The following is a 19,748-nucleotide window of genomic DNA, read 5'->3' as shown; positions in this document are numbered from 1 at the left end:
AGCTCGGCGGGAGCCCCACACGCGGCTGTCCCTGCAGCCGGGCTTTGCAGCCTGGCAGCTCGGCTCCTAGAGGGAGGTCTCAGGAGCCGTGTCTGGGAGAGCCGGGTGGAAGCTGAGTGGCCTTTTATGACCCAGCCTTGAGGGTCGCACAGCGACCACCCAGATTGAAGAGGGAGGGGACCCGGGTCTCACCTGTTGGTGAGGATGTCAGAGCATCTGTGCCTGGTGTTTTAAAACCACCACATCCTTTAAACTCTTCATCTCCAGCCCAGACAGACGACCTTGCTTCCCTCCTGAGTGAGTCTCCGCGTGCAGGAGCAGTTTCCTGCTGGGGCCAGGCACCCGGCTCCACCTCTTTCCTCCTAGCGACCGTCCTCCACCCCACCCGCTTTTGCATTTCAAGAATTTATACTGTTGCTTCACTGTAGTTCAAATATATGAGATGACACACACATGGAGTACAAAGGGTGCCAAATAACACAGGTGTGCCCCCGCCTGTGTATGCCAGAGAACCTTCCTTGTCCCTGAAGCCCTCTGTGTGCCTTCCCTGGTCATGTCCGTCTCATCCTCTCCTCCTGCCAAGGGAATTTCAGTTTGCTTTTCCTTTGCTTTTCCTTGCGGTCCTCTGGCCTGTGGCGCTGGCTCTTGGAGCATGCCCCATAGCCCTTATCTGTTACTCCGAAGTCCAAAAGCTCTGAACACCAAAGTGAGTTTTGTAAAAATTCATTTGGTGGCAATATCTGACCCAAACCAATGTGAGACTGTTGACAGTTTTTATCCTACTTCGTGTGAATAGTCACACAATTTGCTGCAGAAAGATTAGTATTTGACCGTGGGGTCTGCCGTTATGTAAGATGGTAAGTGCACCGTATTACTCTTCCAAATTTCAAAAATTGTGAATTCCAAAACCACCTGGTCCCAAGAGTTTCAGATAAAGGATTCTGGATCTGTCTTGCTAAGCTGTATTTGTTTCTGGAGTTGAAATAGTCCCTTACTGTATGTTTTCACTGCAGTCTTCCTCTTCCACTGGGCGCCCGTGCTGGCATCCTAAATAGTACTCCCTTCCTTCCCTCTCAGCGCGGTGTGGTGTTCCGTCCCGTGAGTACACCAGCCCTGATCTGTCCGTTCTGCTGCTCGGATATTCATGTGTGCAAATCCTGGCAGGGTGGGCAAGGCTTCCCCTGGGGTGTTCCCCCACTTGGAGTTGCTGGCCTCAGGCGTGGGAATGTTCCCCTGTGCTAGGTAACTCCAGTCGCCTTGCAGAGGGGTGGCCAGTGCAGAGTCCCCCAAACAACACATAAGTGTGCCTCCTGTTCCCCATCCTCGCCATCACATGTTAACGTCTGAATTCTTGATTTTTGCCGATCTGGTGGATGTAAAGTGGTATCTCATTGTGGTTTCAGTTTGCATTTCTTGGGTTATTAGTGATCTTTTTATTTGTTTTAGGGTGAGATGTCTTCCAGTTTGTGGCTTATATTAATGTCTTGTCATTAGTTTTATTTATAAAGTTCTTTGTAAAGTGCTTGTGTTTAATGTAGTCAAAATTATAGATGTTTTTCTTTATGACAGTGTTTTGTATGTCCTGTTTAAGAATTTCTTACCTACCTCGAGATCATAAATGTAATTGTGTATGACCCCTTCTAAAATAGGTTTTGCCTTTCACATTTAAATCCTTAATTCACCTGGAATTGACTCTTGTGCGCGGTGTGAGGTAGGGATCTAATTTCATTTTGTCCCCCATGTAGATAGCTGATTGTCTGGGGCCGTTTGTGGAGTCTCCCCCAGGTGCCAGCTCCAACCTGTGTCCCGTTTCATGACGTGTGGGTCTGTTCCTGGGCTGCCTTCTGCTGGGGGTCTGTCGGTCTGCCCCGGGCCAGTGCTGTCCTGTCGCTGTAGATGAAGATAAATACTAACATCAGATAGGGCTCCTTCCCTCCCCTCCTGCTCTCCGGGGGTACCTTGGCTATTCTCGGCCTGTTGGTCTTCCAGGTAGATTAGAGAAGTATCCTGCAAGTTGAGGGAACCTGTCAAGGTTTTGATGAGAAAAGTGGTGAATCTGTATGTCAATTGAGGAGAACTGATACCTTTTCCACATTGGTGGTTCCTCTCAGTGACTGTGGTAAAGCTCTCTGATACGTAAATCTTCCTCATTTCCGTCAATCAAATCTTGTATTTTTATTTATAAAGGGCTTCTGTGTCTTTTGTTAGATTTATTCTTAAAAGCGTATATTTTTGCCGCTATCGTAAACAATACTTTAAAAATTACATTTTATGAGATTTGTGAGTGGTACAAGGAAATGCATTTGATTTTTCTGCATTGATCTTCTCTCTGGCCACCTTGCTCACTGCTCTTACTCATGCTGACGGTTTGTGGAGTTTGTGGAGCACAACATCTGTGAATAATGGTGTTCTGGCCTCTGCCTGTGCCGTCCTCCTGCCACTCACTCATTCACTCGGCGGTCGTGTTGCTGTGCTGACCTTGGCCTCCAGTACAACGTGGGATGGAGTGGGGGTGGGGCTGTCACATCTGGCGTGAGGTCTGCTGTAGGGTTGTCCTAGATGACCTTAATCAGTGTAAGGAAGCACGCGTTTCTTTGTTTGCCAAGAGATTTTATTGTGGATGATTGCAGAATTTTACTTAGTTTCTTTCTCTGCCTATTGAGATGCAAATATGCCTGCTTGCTTTTTTGGTAAGTGCGGTGTGTTAACATTTTCTAATGTTAAACTCCTGAGATAAATCCAATTTGGTCTTGATTTATTATCTTTTTAAAATACATTATTAGAGTTAATTTACTTTTTTTTTAAAGAATTGTTGCATTTATGTTTGTGGGTGCCTCGGCCTGCAGTTTTGCTTCCTTACACTCCTTGTCTGACTCTGGTGTCAGTAACCGCACAGCACGAGGTGTGAGTTTCCTATTGCCGCTGTGACAAATTCCTGTAACCGCAGCGGCTTGAGACGACACACGTCCTTCTCGTCTGCACGAGAGTTCTGCAGGTGAGAATCCCACACGGGTCTCCCTGGACTGAGATCAAGGCGTGGGCTGGGCCGTGTTCCTTTCTGGAGGCTTCGGGAGAGAATCTGTCTCCTGGTCTCCAGCTGCCCAAGTCCCTGTCTTCAGAGCCGGCGCATGCAGCTCCCCGGCTCTCGTCCGTCCTCGCAGCTCTTTCTCCTACTGTCTTCCTCTCCCTCCCTGTGCCACTTCTAAGGGCCCTGTGGCCACACTGGCCTGCCCAGCTCATCCAGGACCCCTCATACATCAAGGTCAGGTGATGAGCAGCCTTGACCCTTTGCCGTGCTGCACAGCATATCCACAGGCTCCAGGGACTGGGCCTGGGCCTGGGCCTCTTTTGGAGGTAGGCGGACATGCTATTCTGTCTACCACACTTAGCCATGGTCAAAGATTTATAAAAGTGCCAAGTAACACCCCAGAGTCCCCCACTCACCGTCCCCTCCCCACTAGGACCCTGCGTCTCCTGCCCAGAGGCAGCCGTGGGCTCCCGGTGCTGGTGACCTCGCGGGGGAGCCTGGCTGCATGTGCAGCGCCAGCCTTCAGAGGACGCTCTTCCCCAGGGGGACCCGGGGTGCAGCCCATGGGGTGACAGATGGCACTGCTGGAGCCAGCCCGGACGTGGTTTTCCCCAGCAGCTGCTGTGTCCTTCCCGCTCAGGAGGGCCTCGGCCTCGGGCTAGGGGGTGGGAACGGCTTGACACCGGCCATCAGTGGTCCCTGGAGGTGAGTCAGAATTTGGAGGCACTGCTGACCAGCCTGGGGTCAGGGCTAAACACGAGCCCAGCAGGTAATGTTGGAGAGATGGGAGCTCCCAGGGTTCAGTGGAGCCGGGGAGCGATCTTAAGTCCATGCTGCGCTACCCGCAGGTGTGAGCCTGCAGGGCTGCAGGTAGGGAGAGGAGGAGGAGGAGGGAGGAAGGTGGCACATGTAGGCGCCTGCAGGGAGGCTGAGGGTCACCTGCTGTTCCGACCACCAAGGTGGCTGGACGAGGTGCCCAGCTGGGTGGTGGACGGCACTTTTAGGCCTGGAGACCCGAATGTTCCACACTGGCTCCGTCCATCCCGATGCCCCAGCGGGGCGGGGGTGGGCTGGTGCATTGGCTGAAACCCCTCATTGTTATTGTGCGCGGCTCTCTTGGGCGCACAGACACGTCGGGGCTGGAGAACATATGGCCGTCCCTTGGCAGGGGCTCAGGGGCCACGTTGTCAAGCTGAAAGGCGCCGCTTGGCTTAGACGGAGGCGCTCACTTGTTCTTTTAAATCCATGTTGTCGTTTAATCTTTGCCTTGGGGAACTTGGCCCGTTTTCCCAGGACAGGGGCAGAAAGGTGGCCTTGCTGGCTCTGGCTGGATGGGTTCCCTGTTGGCCCTGCTGGTGTCGGGCTCGGGGCTCAGCGGGCAGAGGGAGGCCCCAGACGGTGCTGCTGGGGGCGTGGAGGCCCCCGGCCGGCCTGGCAGGAGCCAGGGTGCCAAGCCAAGGGGCCCTGAGCCAAGATGCTTCTCGGGCTCCTGGTACTTGCTGAGAGTGTCGAGCTGGAAGAGTCCAGACAGTTTGTGTCATTTCCAAGGGTACCGTGGTCAACTGGTGCACTTCTGCCCCAGCAGACATCTGACATTGGAGACATTTTTGGTTGTCACAGCCTGGGTGGGGGGTGGGGGGTTGCTACTGGCATCTGGTGAGCAGAGCCCAGAGATGCTGCTCTGCACCTCCAGGGGCCAGGGCCTTCCTCCCACCCCGAGTTACTGCCCGGCGCCGGTGGCGTACCTGTTGCGCACAGTGTCAGCGGTGCTGCCGTGGAGAGACCCTGGCCTCGGGGCCGAAGCCTGTCTTTTACTACTTTCACAGGCCTTTATTTAAGGCTGTTGATCATTCGGCGTCTCCAGACAAGGAGTTCCCCGGCACTCCCAAACAAGGGGTTGAGCGCATCGTACTTCTGGATTCCTGTCCACCAAATGATTTCCTTTTGTGGTGTTCAATAACTACTTGAAATAAACGCCGGCACAACAAAAGCTCCTTGATGAAACTCTCCGTGTTTGATCCCAGCTGAAGCCCAAGGCGGCCGGTGTGTCTTCACTGCAGGGCGCTGACGTGTGTGTGGGTTCTTGCACAATATTTAGTTTATGGTGTAAACAGACGGCGGTGGCTTTGGCTGTCTACCGAAGCAGTGACTTGGCATCTTTAAGGTGAGTGAGTTTGGTGTCTCCAGGGTTCGCAGGTGGCTTCCCGGCTCCCGGAAGGAGAAGGTGGTTCTACCTCTTACAGCAGCCTGTTATCTCCTCGGACTCACTCTTGGTTTTAAGGAAATGGCCCTCAAAATGCCTTTTAAAGTAGTTTTCCCCTTTTGGATAATGTCATCCAAAATTAAAGCAAATTTTTATTGAGTCAATTCTTAGCTCTTTTTTCCTTTTTTTTTTTTTTTTAAAAAAAAATTAAGGTGAAATTCACATAAGGTAAAATAAATTAACCTTTGTTTTAGAGACAGAGTCTGTTGACCAGGCTGGAGTGCGGTAGCATCATCATAGCTCACAGCAACTTCAAACTCCTGGACTCAACAATCCTCCTGCCTCAGCCTCCCGAGTAGCTGGGACCATAGGCGCACACCGCCATGCTCAGCTCATTGTTTTCTTGGCTAATTGTCGTCTTTTTTGTAGAGATGGGGTCCTGCTATGTTGCCCAGGCTGGTCTTGAACTCCTGCGCTCAAGCGATCCTCCCACCTCAGAAAATTAACCATTTCAAAGTGAACAGTTCAGTGGCGTTTAGTACATCCACAGTGTGCTAAATGTGCAGCCACCACTTCTGTCTAGTTCTAGAACATTTTCACCACCCAAGGAAACCCTGTACCCAGCAAGCTTTTGTCACTCCTGGTCCCTTGCTTTTGGCAACCAGTAATTCGGTTTCTGTAGATTTACCTGTTCTGGGTGTTTCACGCCAGCGGAATTGTGCAGCATGTGGCCTTTTGTGCCTGGCTGTGACGTCGTAGCGTAACATTTTTGCGTTTCACCCGTGCTGTGGCGGCGTTGGTGCTCCACCCTCTCCCGGCTGAATCGTGGGCTGACAGAGGGCCTCCCCCCTCCCCCCAAAAACGTCCCCTCCAGCAACTCATTCTTACGCTAACTAGTGAAAGATGCTCTGCCTTTTAAAATAATGGGGAAAGGATTGTGGAATGATACTTAAAAGAATGGCTTCTTGCCAGGCTCCAGTACCAAGTATCGGCAACACCAAGTGAGCTAGGCCTCAGCATAGTTTTGTCCACGGCAGCCATCTTGGGTTTAAGGAGGCAGAGACGAACCTTATCACAATTATGGTGAAAGGTGCTGCAAAAACTGGCAAATAATTCTCCACGTAGTGGTTATTTCAAAAGCTCTGCGGCATGCTTCTTGGAACTAGCCAGTTACCTGGGCCCACGCATAGAGGGGTCTGGAGAACCATGGTGGATTCCCAGCTGATGAATCAAGGGATTCTTAAGGGAACGGGCTGAAAAGTGCAGATCCTGTTTCAGTCTAAGACTGAAACAGGATCCTCACTTTTCACCTGCCACACACATGCCCACTTCTCCTCTCTGGGGATAATAAAAACAAACCACGGGACTGACAGAGGGCCTGCCCCCCACCCCCCGCCACCCCACACAAAAACGTCCCCTCCAGCCTGTCCCTTCATCCACTGACGCTCGCTTGGGTTCCACTTTTGGGCTATTGGGAATAATGCTGTCGTGAGCATTCGTGTACAAGCTTTTGTGTGGACGTATGTTTTCAATTCTTTCGACTTGCACGTCAGGGTAGAATTCTGGGTCGTGTCTTAATTCCAGGTTTCACTGTCGGAGGAGCCAGCCAGTCTGTAAGCGTCAATGACGGTTCTTTCTCTCGACAAGAACACACTTGCTCCGTGTCTCAGCTCACAGCTGCGTCAGCTTGGTGTTGGACTGGCCACTCTGAGCAGTGAACACCCTTCCTGTGGCGGAGTGGGGCCCCTTATGACTTCAGGCTTCCAGAAAGTTCCATCAAGCATAGACGTGAGCTGTGTTGGAATAACATGGAATAACTGGGTCGTGTGAAATCCTGGAGTAGATACTAACTTCCACCTTGGATAGGAGCTTTATTTATATACAAAATCAGGAGAGAACATTTCTGAAAGACGTTACAGAAGATCGTGTGGTTTTACTGTAAATAATAAATGTGGGGGTGACATGGAGAAGGAGGTTTCGGGTATCTCCGTTGTTTCATTTCTCTTCATTCCTTTTCCCCCATTTATCTGTTTATTTTTAATTGTGGCGAGCGTCACAGAACATATAATATGCATCTTAACCATTTGCAAGCGCACAGTTCGTTCCCGTGGCTGTGCAGCCGTCTCTCTCCGTCTCCAGAACCTTCATCTTCCTCTCGCAGGGCGGGAGCTCTGTCGCTGAACACGCGCCGCCCTGCCCTGGGAGCCGCCATTCACGGATGTGACGACTCTGGGGACCTCTCGTGAGCACAGTCACGTGCATTCGTCCTTTTGTGACTGGCTCGTCTCACTGCGCGTGAGGTCCTCGGGGTTCGTCCGCGCCCCAGCCTGTGTCGGCCTTTCCTTCCTTCCTTGTTTCCTGTGCCGCCTGAGTCGGGGTTTTCTATGACGTGTGATGTCTTGACTCAGCAGGTGCTGGCGGCTGGGGACGTGGTTCCTTCATGTGCGCCCACGTACCTCGTGAGAGAGTAATGCCTTTTCGTTTCTAGAATTCTGTAATTTAGGAGAGGAGGGCGGCTGTTAGGCGAGTAACAACAGTGCAGTGAGATCAAGTGGCGTATTTTATTTGAGTGACTGTATATTGGGAGCGTTAAACGTTTTTCAGGGGACATGGAAATGCTCATTATTGACGCATTTACGGCTTCCCGGCACCTGCGCGTGCGATTCCGCTGGATTTGCCCCTGGCTGTGGGAGGAGGGCTTTGCTGTCCCTTCTTAGGGCACAGGCGACGCCCCAGTGGGTTAAATGACTTGCCTGGGACCCTGCAGGTTGGGTTTGTTCCTTCCCGCCCGGCTCCTCACAGCTGGCTCTGGATGTCACAGGCAGGACATCTGAGTATCTTGCAGCAAGTTCCGTTTCGATGTTGGGTTGTTAAGACCAAGGGTCGCATTGGGACACATGGAACTTTCCTCTCGTTTCCCGCGTGCTCACAGGTGCTGGTCTGGCGTTTATTCCCAGTGTTTCTGTTTGCTCTTCCCGGCACCCTAGAGAGGGTGGGTGCTGATATCCCTGCTCCCCTTTACAGAGGGGCCAGGTGAGGCCTGCGGCTGCGAACAGTGGCCCCGTGATGTGGGCGTGAGTGTGAGGTCAGGATGGGTGAGGGGCTGTGAGCTCCAGGGTCTGAGCTGTCCCTGACACCCGGCAAATCACGAAAATATCTGCATGCAGCATTCAGCTTTCCTAAAAGTTGTTTCTGGCACTCAGATTTCCTGATGCGCACTGGGGTTGGCATTTTGCTGTCCAGTGTGTGTCCAAATTGCAGCACTGTGAGGCGCCCTCAGCCCTTCCCCGTGGGCTCTGCCGCAGGGGACCCTCATGGCGGGAGGCCAGGGATGCGGGCAGGTGGTGCTCGTGCCTTGGGTTGGCGAGCAGACGACTTGCCTCTCCGTGAGTTCCAACCCTGGTGCCACTGGGACTGTGTCTTGGAGCCTGGGACACTCAGGGCCCCAGCCAGGTGCGGGAGGAGGGAGCCGGGGCACTCGGCCCACAGCCGTTCTCTGGCATTCTCAGGAGTGGGCAGCCGTGGCCAGTGTCCGCCAGGCAGGGCTTGTTATCTTAGAACCACAGCGGGTGTGACAGCCCAGCCGGCCTTTCTGCTGGGTGCTCAGGCCTGGCTGCCCTCTCCGAGAGGGGCGTCGGTGCAGAGATAGGCACAGTGGAGGAGGGGGCCATGGGGTGTGGGACATCGTGGCCAGGGGCTGGGCTGCAGGAGTGAGGACGTCCCTGGAACAGGAGTCAGGAGAGGAGCACCAGTGGGTGTGCGGGTGCTGGGGTTGGTGCCGCCTGCCCAGGGTGCTGGGCCCACCTTGAGACCAGGTGGGACCAGCGGGGAGGGGCGCAAAGACCCGCCTGCAGCAGTGGTGGCAGTTACGGGCGTGGACTTGGGTTCCAAACGAGGAGAACCCAAGGTGTGAGCCGCCCAGCGAGTCAGGAGGGACCCTCCTTTCCCACTGTCCAGCCCAAGACGCTGCGTGGATGGGGACAAGGAGGAATGGGCGCTGGCTCTGCCCTCTACGCCCCTTTGGCACCTGCAACTTGACCGCGAGGTAAACACATGAGTGTTTCTGTGTGACATGTGACTTGCTGGAGACGCGAGTGCTGGGATGGGACTCTCCTCCCCGTGCAGGGCGGGAGAAGCAGCACCTCCGCCCCGGCCACCACGCACACAGGCCCCCAGCCCTGAGAGCCCGAGTCACCTGGTTCCTGGGAGGTGAACCTGGACCTGTGAGACGCGGGTCCTATATTCCGCCTTCGTTTCCCAGAAAGGAGGGAAGCCAGACGCCCCCGGTAGCAGGCTCGAAACACCACACCTGTCATCTGGCCTCCATTTGGCCTCAAGAAAACCCCAGAAATAAAAACAAATAAACAAAAAGCCCCATCACCACAACAGAAACCACTGAAACAAACCCTGGAGAGAGAGAATGGCAGAAAACCACTTCAAAGTCCCTGGCTCTGCACAGGAGCTGCCGGGACCCACCGGGGCAGGACTTCCCTGCCTGTGGTCACGGCCTCCGGAGGGACATTGAAGCCTTTGTGTCGTCCTGGCTGGATGGCAGGCAGCGCCCTGTAGATGTGACCACAGCCAGCCCCGGGGGTGGCTCTGAACACCAAGGTCACCGTGGGCTGTGCCGGCCAGGCCTTGAGGGGTGCTGGGGACAGGAGAGCAGAGGAGCCCCGCCCCCGAGACTGTGGGGCCTGGGTGTGTCAGAGACTCCCAGGGAGTGGCTGGGGCCTCCAGGTGCCTGTGTCCCCGAGGCTCCACGTGTGTAACGGGTCAGACATTGGCCTTTCCTCCTCGGTGCCCTCAGCAGACCCTCCCGTGCCGGGACTATGGTCCTCTCGGGCCATACCCTCTGTCCACCCTGTCCATTTTCAGTGGGGACTCGGGGCTGGGTCGCGTCTGGGCCCTGTGACCTCCCCAGGCACATCCAGCCCCTTTCTGCCTCGGTGTCCTCAGCTGTGAAGGGGCCAGCGATGGGCCCCTCGTGGGGTGCAGGTCCCATCCACACCTCTGGGGCCATTTCTCCTTTGGCCACCCCCAGCACCCTGTGTCCGTGGCCCACGGGGCCCCAGCAGTCGGAGGACCAGCCGCCCCCTGTCCCTATGGCCTTGTCTCCCCACAGCCCGTCTGTCCTGCATTGAATGGTGTCCCCCCAAAATTCACGTCCACCTGGAACCCAGAACGGGATGTTGTTTGCACGTGTAATCGAGGTCCGAGTTGAGACGAGGCCATACTGGATTCGGGTGGCCCTCAGGCAGCGGCTGGTGTCCTTGTAAGAAGAGAAAACAGGGGCAGAGACGCAGAGGCAGAGGCCAGATGATGTGTCTGCAGCCAGGAACACCGAGGACGAGGACATGGAGGAGCGACGAGGACATGGAGGAGCACCGAGGACGGCCGTCTGCCCCAGGCACTGGGAGGGGCCTGGAACAGATCCTGTCTTGGAGCCTCCGGGGGAACCAGCCCTGCCGACACCTGGATGTCGTACTTCTGGTTTCCAGAACTGCAAGAGAGGAAATGTTTTTCTAAGACAGGCTGTCGCAGTCGTGGTGCTGTGTCACAGCAGCCCCTGGGGACCGACACGCCTTCCATTGCCCTGACCTGCCTGGCTGCTGTAGTGTTGTCCTTCTGCCCGGAAGCCTATTCCTCCGCTCTGGGTGGCAAACATCATTCTTCCTGGGAAACCACCTCCCCGTCCCCTGGGGTCGTCCAGCGCCGGCCACTCGGCCCTTGGCACGCAGCAGTGAGTCGGCTGTACCAAGTCTCAGAACTGCGCTGTCCCCTGCCCCCAGGCACCCCAGTGCGGGCCCGCCATGGGGGACGTGGTCGTTATGACTGTCATCCTCCTGTCAGAGTCCTTCCCAAAGTCAGAAAGATCGGACATGTCCTGTCCTCTGTGAAGACCTGGAAAGTTCTTCCTCGGGGCGCCGTCTGGCTTGTGCAGAAGCACCTGCCGGCCAGCCTCCCCACCTGCTCGCTCCCCATCTGCTCTGTCTCCTTCCCTCTGTGTCTCAGGGGCCGACGAGGTGACTCATCTCTGCCGGGGAAAGTGGAAATTGCACTTGTGGTTCGAGGTGCCTCAGAACTGGCTCCGAGTGGCTGGCTCCAGCGCCGGTCTTGCAGCCGGGGGGATGCCCAGCGTGTGGGCCGGACAGAGCTTTCCAACATGAGGTGGCGTGTCAGCTGATCTAGACTCGTGTAGAGAAAATAAAACGTTAGGGGAAATTATTGCAGAGAGAGTAAAAATCGCCTAAATATCACAGGTCTAATATCCTACACGAGACCTGCGCAGTCCCCTCCAGACAGCCACGGTCTCCAAACCAAGGGACGTCTGAGAAACCGTCACAGCCCAGAGGAGCTAAGTGTCGTGTGGGATCCCGGATGGGGTCCTGGGACTGGAGGACAGTGGCTAAAAACTGAAGAAAGTGTGGGCTTTGGTGGACAGCGGGTCAACACCCGTTCCTGCATCATAGCACACGCACAGCACTCGTGATGGCGTCCGTGATGGGGGCGGGGCCTGTGGGACTCTCAGTGCGCCCTTTGCAGTTTGTCTGTCAGTCTGAAACTGTTTTAAAGTAAAAAGGTCTTCTAAAAACAAAATCAACACAGCAGACAGAACCACTGTCGATATTGTGCTGATACCTCTCTGGTCTCAGGACAATTTTTTTTGCCTTATGGGAAAGAGTAATTTACTTTTTTTCCCACCCAGGATGATGCCCAGATCTGTCCTTGTGGCAAACGGAGGCTTCTGTTGCCATTTTGGTTTAAGTGCTTAATGTCCCATCGTGGAACTGTATTTCGGGGATCCCTTGGTGGGCATTTAGATTGTGTCTCGGAAGCCTTGTGCAGTTGCAGGTTGGCTCAGAAATCCAACCCCCACCACGTAAGTGAAAAGCCAGTTCCCCGTCTGCAGGACCTGGGGCGTGCGGGGTGGTCCGTGGCCGTGGAGAAGTCACCGTGAGGATCGGCAGTGCCGTGTGCTGCGTTTCCCAGCACGGCTAACGGCAGTTAACGTTAAATGCTGTTTGCTGGTTGTCATGTTGTCACTTTGCCACTGAGTGAAGATACACATCCCTAGGATGTGGCTCCTTGTCCCCGGCTGCTTCTCTGTGCTGTGCCTGCCCGGGCTGCCCCGGGGAGGGCCTGAGTGCAGGAGCCCCCCTGCCCCCAGGGGCACAGACAGGACAGCCCAGAGCACCCTGAGGAGTCCTGGGCTTTTCGCTCAAAATCAACATGGCCTCGGCGGCATCGTGGGCCAGAACAAACAAATCCATGTGTGGTTTAAGGTAAAAGGATGTTTCGTAACAATTGCTACCAGGAAACAAACAGTGTGCTACCTGTATTATTGTAATGGGCCTTTAAAAAAAATCAGACAGCCACAAAACGATAGCTTACATGGAAAAATGGAGTCTCTTGATACTATTCGTGCAAATGTTGATGTTGGAGTTAAAGAACTACCCTTGGAAACCTCCTTTTTTTCCCTCCCCACCCCCTCCCTCCCATCCTTCCCACCCTCCTCTTTCCTCCCCCCTCTCTCCCTCCTTCCCTCCCTTCTGCAAATGTTTGTCCAACAGCTTCTGGTGCCAGGAGCTGTTCTAGATGTGGAACAAGACCTACAGGTTCTGGGTGCTCAGGGACTCACAGTGGGAGAAACAGATACAGACAGAGAAGAATGACTTCAGAGCTTGGCAAGAATTCCTGTGCAAGAATTAAAGCAGGGATGTGGCAGACAGGTGTGAGGGGTGCTCAACATGGAAGGTCTCTCTGATTAGGGACATTCGGCTGACACCTGCGTGGCCAAGGGAGCTGACAAGGAGGGCAGAGCTCCAGGCAGAAGAGAAGATTTGCAAAGGCCCTGGGACAGCAAGAGGAATCACAGGATGGCGGGGACAGCTGTGTAAACCATAAGACGCGGTGGGGGGTGTGAGCTTTATTCTGGGGGCCATGAGGGAGTGGGGTCATGAGATTGATGTTTTAATCTCTGACTCCCCAGCCCCTGGCACCCACCATCCTACTTGCTGTCCCTATGAATTTGACTCCTCTAGAGACCTCACGTGAGTGGAATCTGCATGCAGTATTTGTCCTTCTGTGACTTATTTCACTGAGCATAAAGTTTTCAGGGTCCATCTGTGTTGCAGCAGGTGTCCGAGTTTCCCCCCTTTTTGAGGCAGGTGATATTGCATTACGTGGACATACCGCATTGTGTTTATCCACTCACCCATTGGTGGGCACCTGGGCTGCTTCCCCATTTTAGCTCCTGTGAATAATGGTGCTGGGAACACGGATGTCTGGAGTTATCTGTTTCCGCTTAGAGAAGAGTATTACATTTTTAGAAACCCAAGTAGTCCCTGCTCAACGTGAGAAATCTGAGTGACACAAAGTGAGCAGTAAAAAGGTGGCTGTTTCTCTGCCACCCTCGTTGTTTTATCTCCTTCCCAGAATCAGCCACTGCAGTGGGGTTCGCTGTGTGCTTCCAGGATTTTCTATGCATATACAACACGTATGTGTGTAAGTAAAGCGTCCCCCTTACAAAATGGGATCACACTGTGCGTGTTACTGTCACTATTTAATTCATTTGCCGTGTTTTAGACACACTTACTTGGTGCAGATGTGGTGTTCCATTGCGTGGCCCTACTGCAGTGGTTTATCCATTTCCCAGCTGATGGGTTTCCACTTTCTTGGGGGCGTGTGCGTGTGCGCACGCGTGTTTCTTTAGGCTTCCAAAAGGATGACTGCGTAAGCTTAGGGTGACTGAATGTTTAAAATTTATTTTTGGCAAAGGAATATATAAACAGGGAGTACATTGCGTAAGTTATTCACGAATATTGCATAATGCAAACATGTGAACTTATTTTTCACATTGTTTAACATGTTTAGCACGTGAGCTTGTCCTAACTGAATTGTGTTGAGCTGTGTGAGTCTGCTCGGCTGCCAGGACCAGGTGCCACAGGCCGGGCGGCTTGGACGGCAGACATCTATCTCCACACAGTTCTGGGGCCGGCAGTCCAGGCGCGGGTCCCCGTGAGGTCTCCCTTCCTGGCTGGCAGACGGCGCCTGCTCGCCGCGTCCTTTCGGTGGAGAGCAGATGGGGCTCTCCAGCGTCCCTTGCAAGGACCCGTCCCACCCATGGGACCAATCCCATCGGGGCCATCCTCATGACCTCGTCTAACCCCAGTTAACCCCCAGGGGCCCCCCCTCCAAATGCCATCGCTCTGGGGTGGGGCTTCCACATGGGAATTTTGAGGGGACACAGTTCAGTTCCTCGAGACGTATTACCGTTTTCTGTGGTGGGCAGCGAGGTGCAGTGTTTTGTTCTAAGTTTGCGTGTGATTGATTCTGCGTGTTCTGGTTGTTTGGTGCCATGTAACACACCACCCCCAGCCTCCTGCCTTCCGGCTCTGGCCGTGTCATTTGCTCTCGGGGAGACTCAGGAGACTGATCTCTGCCCCGTGACGTCTGTGCCCTCTGCTGGGGGGCTCGTGGCACTCCGTGTCTGGGGCCTCGGTTAGCCGGGACACTGGGCTATGCATAGCGCTGCCTTCTCCCCGCACCCTGGGGCCCCTGGCATGGTGCCTGGGCACCAGGAAGGAGGAGGTAGAACCTTCCAGTCCTCTTGGGGCCTGGGCCGGGAAGTCCAGAACGTCTGTTTTGAGCGTCCTGTGGGACGGTGTCAGGCCAGGCCCTGCTCAGGGGACAGGGATGAAGCCCCCCTGGGGGCAGGGGCCTGTGTGTCAGTAAGGGAAGGAACACGCAGGGCCATCTTCAAGGCCGGCTCCCACGATGATTTTCTTTGGTCTTATTTTCGTTTTTCCCCGATCCTTATTAGGGCCACCAGCCCCTTGTTCTGTGAGCGCAGGCGCTGCCCTTGTGCCCCGTCTGTGGAAGAACCGCGAGTCCTCGGGGCCCCTGGGTTTTGTGCCAGAGCTCGAGGGCCGTCTGCACGCCGAGGTTGCACACGTATTTCCATTTCTGAGTGCATGCTCACCAGGTCACCGTGAGGACTGAACGGACCAGTCACTGCGGGCTCCGGCCCGATGGGGGTGGTGGCAGCGGGACACAGGTGGGGCTCCCGCCAGCCACGCCTGAGTTCCTGGGCTTGAAATGTGGCATCCCAGTTTTTTTCACCTGCTAAACGGGGACGACCCTGGTTCTGTCAGAACCAGGAGTCTCAGGTTTACTGCGATAATCAAACCAAGCACCCTGAACGCAGCTGCGACTTCAGACTGGTTCCGTTTCTTCGCTGTTTGGACAAGTTATGTGATGCCTTGTTGGTCTCCTAAGTAGCTCATTCCGTGCTCTGTTCACCGCTGTCTGGGACACGGCAGCACCCGTGTGTGTCTAAGGCAGCGTTCCTCGAGCGCCTCCCGTGTGCGGGGTGCACCGAGGAGATGCAGGGTGCAGCTGAGAGATCAACCCGCACGCTGGGTGGGGCCGTCCCCGGCAGGACCAGAGCGGGCTTGCCAGAAGCCAGGGGGTTTGAGCTGGCCTGGGAGGACAGGAGGAGCTGCTGGGGGTGGGGTGGGGCTCCCTGGGGGCTGGGCCAGGTGCAGAGGAGGTAAAACGGGGCCCAAGTTCCCATGTGTGTGGAGCAAAGCATGGGAGTTGTTGGGGTGCCCTGCTGAGCTGTCTGGGGCCCACTGAGGGCTCCTGAGCGAGAGAGCCGCAACTGGAGTTGTGCATTAGGAGGCCGGGGATGGGCATCAGCGGGAGGAAGAGGGAAGGAAGTGGGGGTTGGGTGGTCTGGGCGGGGGATGGGGAGGGTCCCCAGGCTGGCATCTCCCTTGTTCAGTGGGTCCGAGGCTGCTGCTGGGGTGGGGCTGGTGGGAGCCGAGACTCCCACAGCATCCGAGTGACCGCCACTCTCCTGTGTCCCACAGACGGTGTCCACAGTGTCACAGCCCTCTGCACCCTGCGCGTCACCATCATCACCGATGACATGCTGACCAACAGCATCACCGTCCGCCTGGAGAACATGTCCCAGGAGAAGTTCCTGTCCCCACTGCTAGGCCTCTTCGTGGAGGGGGTGGCCACGGTGCTGTCCACCACCAAGGACGACGTCTTCGTCTTCAACATCCAGAACGACACGGACGTCCACGCCAACATCCTGAACGTGACGTTCTCGGCGCTGCTGCCCGGCGGCGTGCGCGGCCAGTTCTTCCCGTCGGAGGACCTGCAGGAGCAGATCTACCTGAACCGCTCGCTGCTGACCACCATCTCCACGCAGCGCGTGCTGCCCTTCGACGACAACATCTGCCTGCGCGAGCCCTGCGAGAACTACATGAAGTGCGTGTCCGTGCTGCGCTTCGACAGCTCGGCGCCCTTCCTCAGCTCCACCACCGTGCTCTTCCGGCCCATCCACCCCATCAACGGCCTGCGCTGCCGCTGCCCGCCCGGCTTCACCGGCGACTACTGCGAGACGGAGATCGACCTCTGCTACTCCAGCCCGTGCGGCGCCAACGGCCGCTGCCGGAGCCGTGAGGGCGGCTACACCTGTGAGTGCTTCGAGGACTTCACCGGTAGGTCCCAGGGCCTGCGGGGGGCTGGGACGCACCTTGGCTTTGCACAGACACCCCTGGGTTGCTGGAGGTTTCCTCTGTCCACTTCCCTCCTGGGGAAATGGTCCAAGGACGAGCGCTGGGCCCCCGTGTTGCTCCGGAAACCTCAGGATGGGCGCAGAAGTGGCGTTTCCTTAGCCAGCGGGCTTGCCTTTCGTCGCCTGCCCAGTTTCACTCCCCTCTACATGAGGACGGCAGGGCAGGTTGTCAGGTGAGATCCGCTTGAAAAAGCCTAAATGCACGAAACGACATGTGCTGCTTTTAAGTGGCTTTGAAGTACTTTATTCCAGATCTGGGGCTTAACTGGTGGGTGTGAGGCAGCAGCAACAGGGTGGAAGTCGTAGCCGTCCGTCGTCTGGGTCTGGAAAGATGCTGTTCCTTTTGTCACGCCTCGTTGTCAGCGTAGTGACTCACCTCCCCTGGCCCGAAGATACACTTACCCTGAGACATCCGGACTAATCGCAGAGATAAATCGCTCCAAATGCAGCCAACGGTTGTTTTTAAAAACGCAGAAAGGGCCAGCTTGCGAGCAGTACACACACACGCTCTCCGCATCCTGGCCACAGATCTTACGGTCTTTGATCAGCCGTTACTTAAAATGATGGCCCGTTTGGAAAGCAAGTTTACGATGGTCCCAGTGAGGAATGGTCTGTCTTTTCTGGAAAGCTGTCTGGGGATTAGGGGGGATTTGATCCACACCGGAGGTAACGTTGATGATCCTTCCATCAACCGTGTCCCAGTGTGTTTAATACACACACCTGAGAAACCCGTAGCTGCTCGTGGGGGGTTTGTGCAGCACGAAGCACCAGTTTATGGAGCTTATAACAAGGGTTTGAGGCATTAGCGGACATTTAGCCGGCAGGAAGGGCTCAGGGGCGCACAAAGAGAGAGGAAGGACGGCCGTCCAAGGTGCCCTGCTTCAGAAGAGGAGGAAAAGCCAACGGGGGTGTGGGCAGCCTGCAGGGAAGGGGCTCCTGGGCTTGAGGTGTCTGCACCCCAGGTTGGTTATGATCTGGTAACGGGGTGTGGTGGGAGGGTGCGTGGTGATTGCCTGGCCAAGTCATCTGCACCCTGCCCGTCTGTTGGTCCCGTCTGGGTCCGGTGCCGTCTTCCCCACTGTCTCGCTGCGTGGCAGTGCCTGGCTGCACCGGGGCCTGGCGGCGTGCGAGGAAGGCGGGCAGAGTGCAGGACACCCCACCCTGACGGCCACACCTAAGTTGGGGGCTGCAGCTGTGAGGACGCCTGGCCCTGCTCCTCTCCTGCTCTGAGTTCCGGTGGTGCCAGGGTCCCTGGTAGCTTATTGAGGTCCCCTCCTCCCAGCACTGAGCTGGCAGTGCCACCTCCAGGAAGTGCCTGATCAGATGCCAACTGCAGTGCGGTCGGCGCCCCTCCCAACTGGGAGGCACCCACGGGTGGGCTGGCCCAGCCCCTGGCCCGGGTGGGGCTGCCCTGGCTGCTCTCTGGCCTGGGAAAGAGCCTGGTGTGCTCTGGGGAGCCAGCAAGTGCACCATCTTCATCCACTTGCAAACATGTATCGAGTGCCTGCTGTATGCTGGGCCGGTGCCCACTGCCAGATCTCACCCCTGCCCGCTCGGGTGCGTGACCGCAGTTACCCCGTACAGTTGGCCCTCTCGCTGGACGGGTCCTGGGCCCCGGGTGGCATCTGACACGGTGTGGAGCAGACCAGGCATCCGCCTCCGGGCCGCTCTCGGCAGGCCGGTTGGAGAAATGCAGGCTGTGGTCAGCTTGGGGCCTCGCCGGGTCCGTGGCCAGCACATTCTGGGGGAACCCGTTCCTAAAGCCCTCCCGTGTCCTTTTCATCAGCAGAGTCATTTTTAGAAAAATAATGGCTGGGGCAGGGCCACGTCTGTCATTGCCAGTAAGACCTGCTGACACGTCATGACTGGCATGAGGCTAATTTGAATCTCTTGGGCACTGAAATCGCCATATGTATTTCCCTGGGAGATAAGACTAATTAAGACTGATTATTTTTACCGGGTCCCTCTTCCTCTCTGTTTTCCTCTTTTTGCTTTGAAGCTCTCTTTTTTCTGGGTGGAGGTAATTGAGCGCATTTATTCGCGATGAAAGTGCTGCTGTCGTCGGGAGGGTTTTGTTACTCGCTGCCTGGTAAGCCGAGCTCCGGTTGCGCGGCTGGAACCAGCCCAGGCGGCTGCTGGAAGGCCCTGGCTTCCTGTGTTGCCGGCCGGCGACGGCAGCAGACCCGGCATGGCTGGCGGAGGAAGGTAGCAATTAACTCCAGGAAGAGCTCAGCGAACCCGGGCTCTCCCGCCTCTGGGATCCACCTTGGTCTCAGAGAAGTCAAGGCCGCGGGGGCATGTGGGTGCCCCTGGTCTTTGCGGGGAGCCGTGGGCTGCCACCCCCTCAGGGTCTCAGGCCGTGGTTGGGGTCTGCCACCCTCCCCCTCTCTGACAGGGACAGGGACAGAGAGACCGAAGGTGCTGGCGTTTTAGACGTGTCCACGCCCTCCCCGTGTCTCAGCTCTGCGGACCTTCCCAGACAACCGCGCGTGGCAAACACCGCGTTGTTTTCCCGTCCTCCCCCTCAGCCTTTCCCTCTGTTATGTCGTAGTTTCGGTTTGTGTGACATGCCTGAAGGACGGGTCACGCTCCCTTGGTCCAGACGCGGCCCTGCTCTCCCTTCAGCACCCGCCGGCCCTCGTCAGAGACGGGTCCTCTCCCTGTCTCCGTGCCTCCCAATCACATGCCTCCCTCATACTGAGCCTTGGCGGCTGTCCCCTGCTCTGGGAAGGTTCTGGAAGGTTTTCTGACCTCCTCGGTGGGTCTGTAGGTTTCCTCCCTCGAAGCTTGCTGATTGCTCATGTTGTTCTACTCTCACACTGGTGCGAGTCACTTGTTGCCACGTCCCTGTCCCTGAGGCCCGCGGTGACTCGTAGCTAATATTTACCAAGCACCTCCTTGTGCTGGTTACTGTTCTAGACGATCCT

The 19,748-nt window shown here is 55.9% G+C and overlaps 1 protein-coding gene across 1 annotated transcript in view; it reads left to right on the top strand.

The window, feature by feature from the left end:
- The window catches only part of CELSR1 (cadherin EGF LAG seven-pass G-type receptor 1), a 137,488-nt gene that overhangs the window by 38,302 nt on the left and 79,438 nt on the right, over positions 1-19,748 (top strand). The window contains exon 2 of the mRNA XM_069491303.1: positions 16,106-16,744. Within this exon, the coding sequence (XP_069347404.1) occupies positions 16,106-16,744 (639 nt within the window). The remainder of the gene's footprint in view (positions 1-16,105; positions 16,745-19,748) is intronic.

Source organism: Eulemur rufifrons, chromosome 16 (assembly GCF_041146395.1).
Source record: "Eulemur rufifrons isolate Redbay chromosome 16, OSU_ERuf_1, whole genome shotgun sequence".
Taxonomy (NCBI): Eukaryota; Metazoa; Chordata; class Mammalia; order Primates; family Lemuridae; genus Eulemur; species Eulemur rufifrons.
The sequence above is the reverse complement of the archived record's forward strand: the minus strand, read 5'-3'. Positions and strand labels throughout refer to the sequence as shown.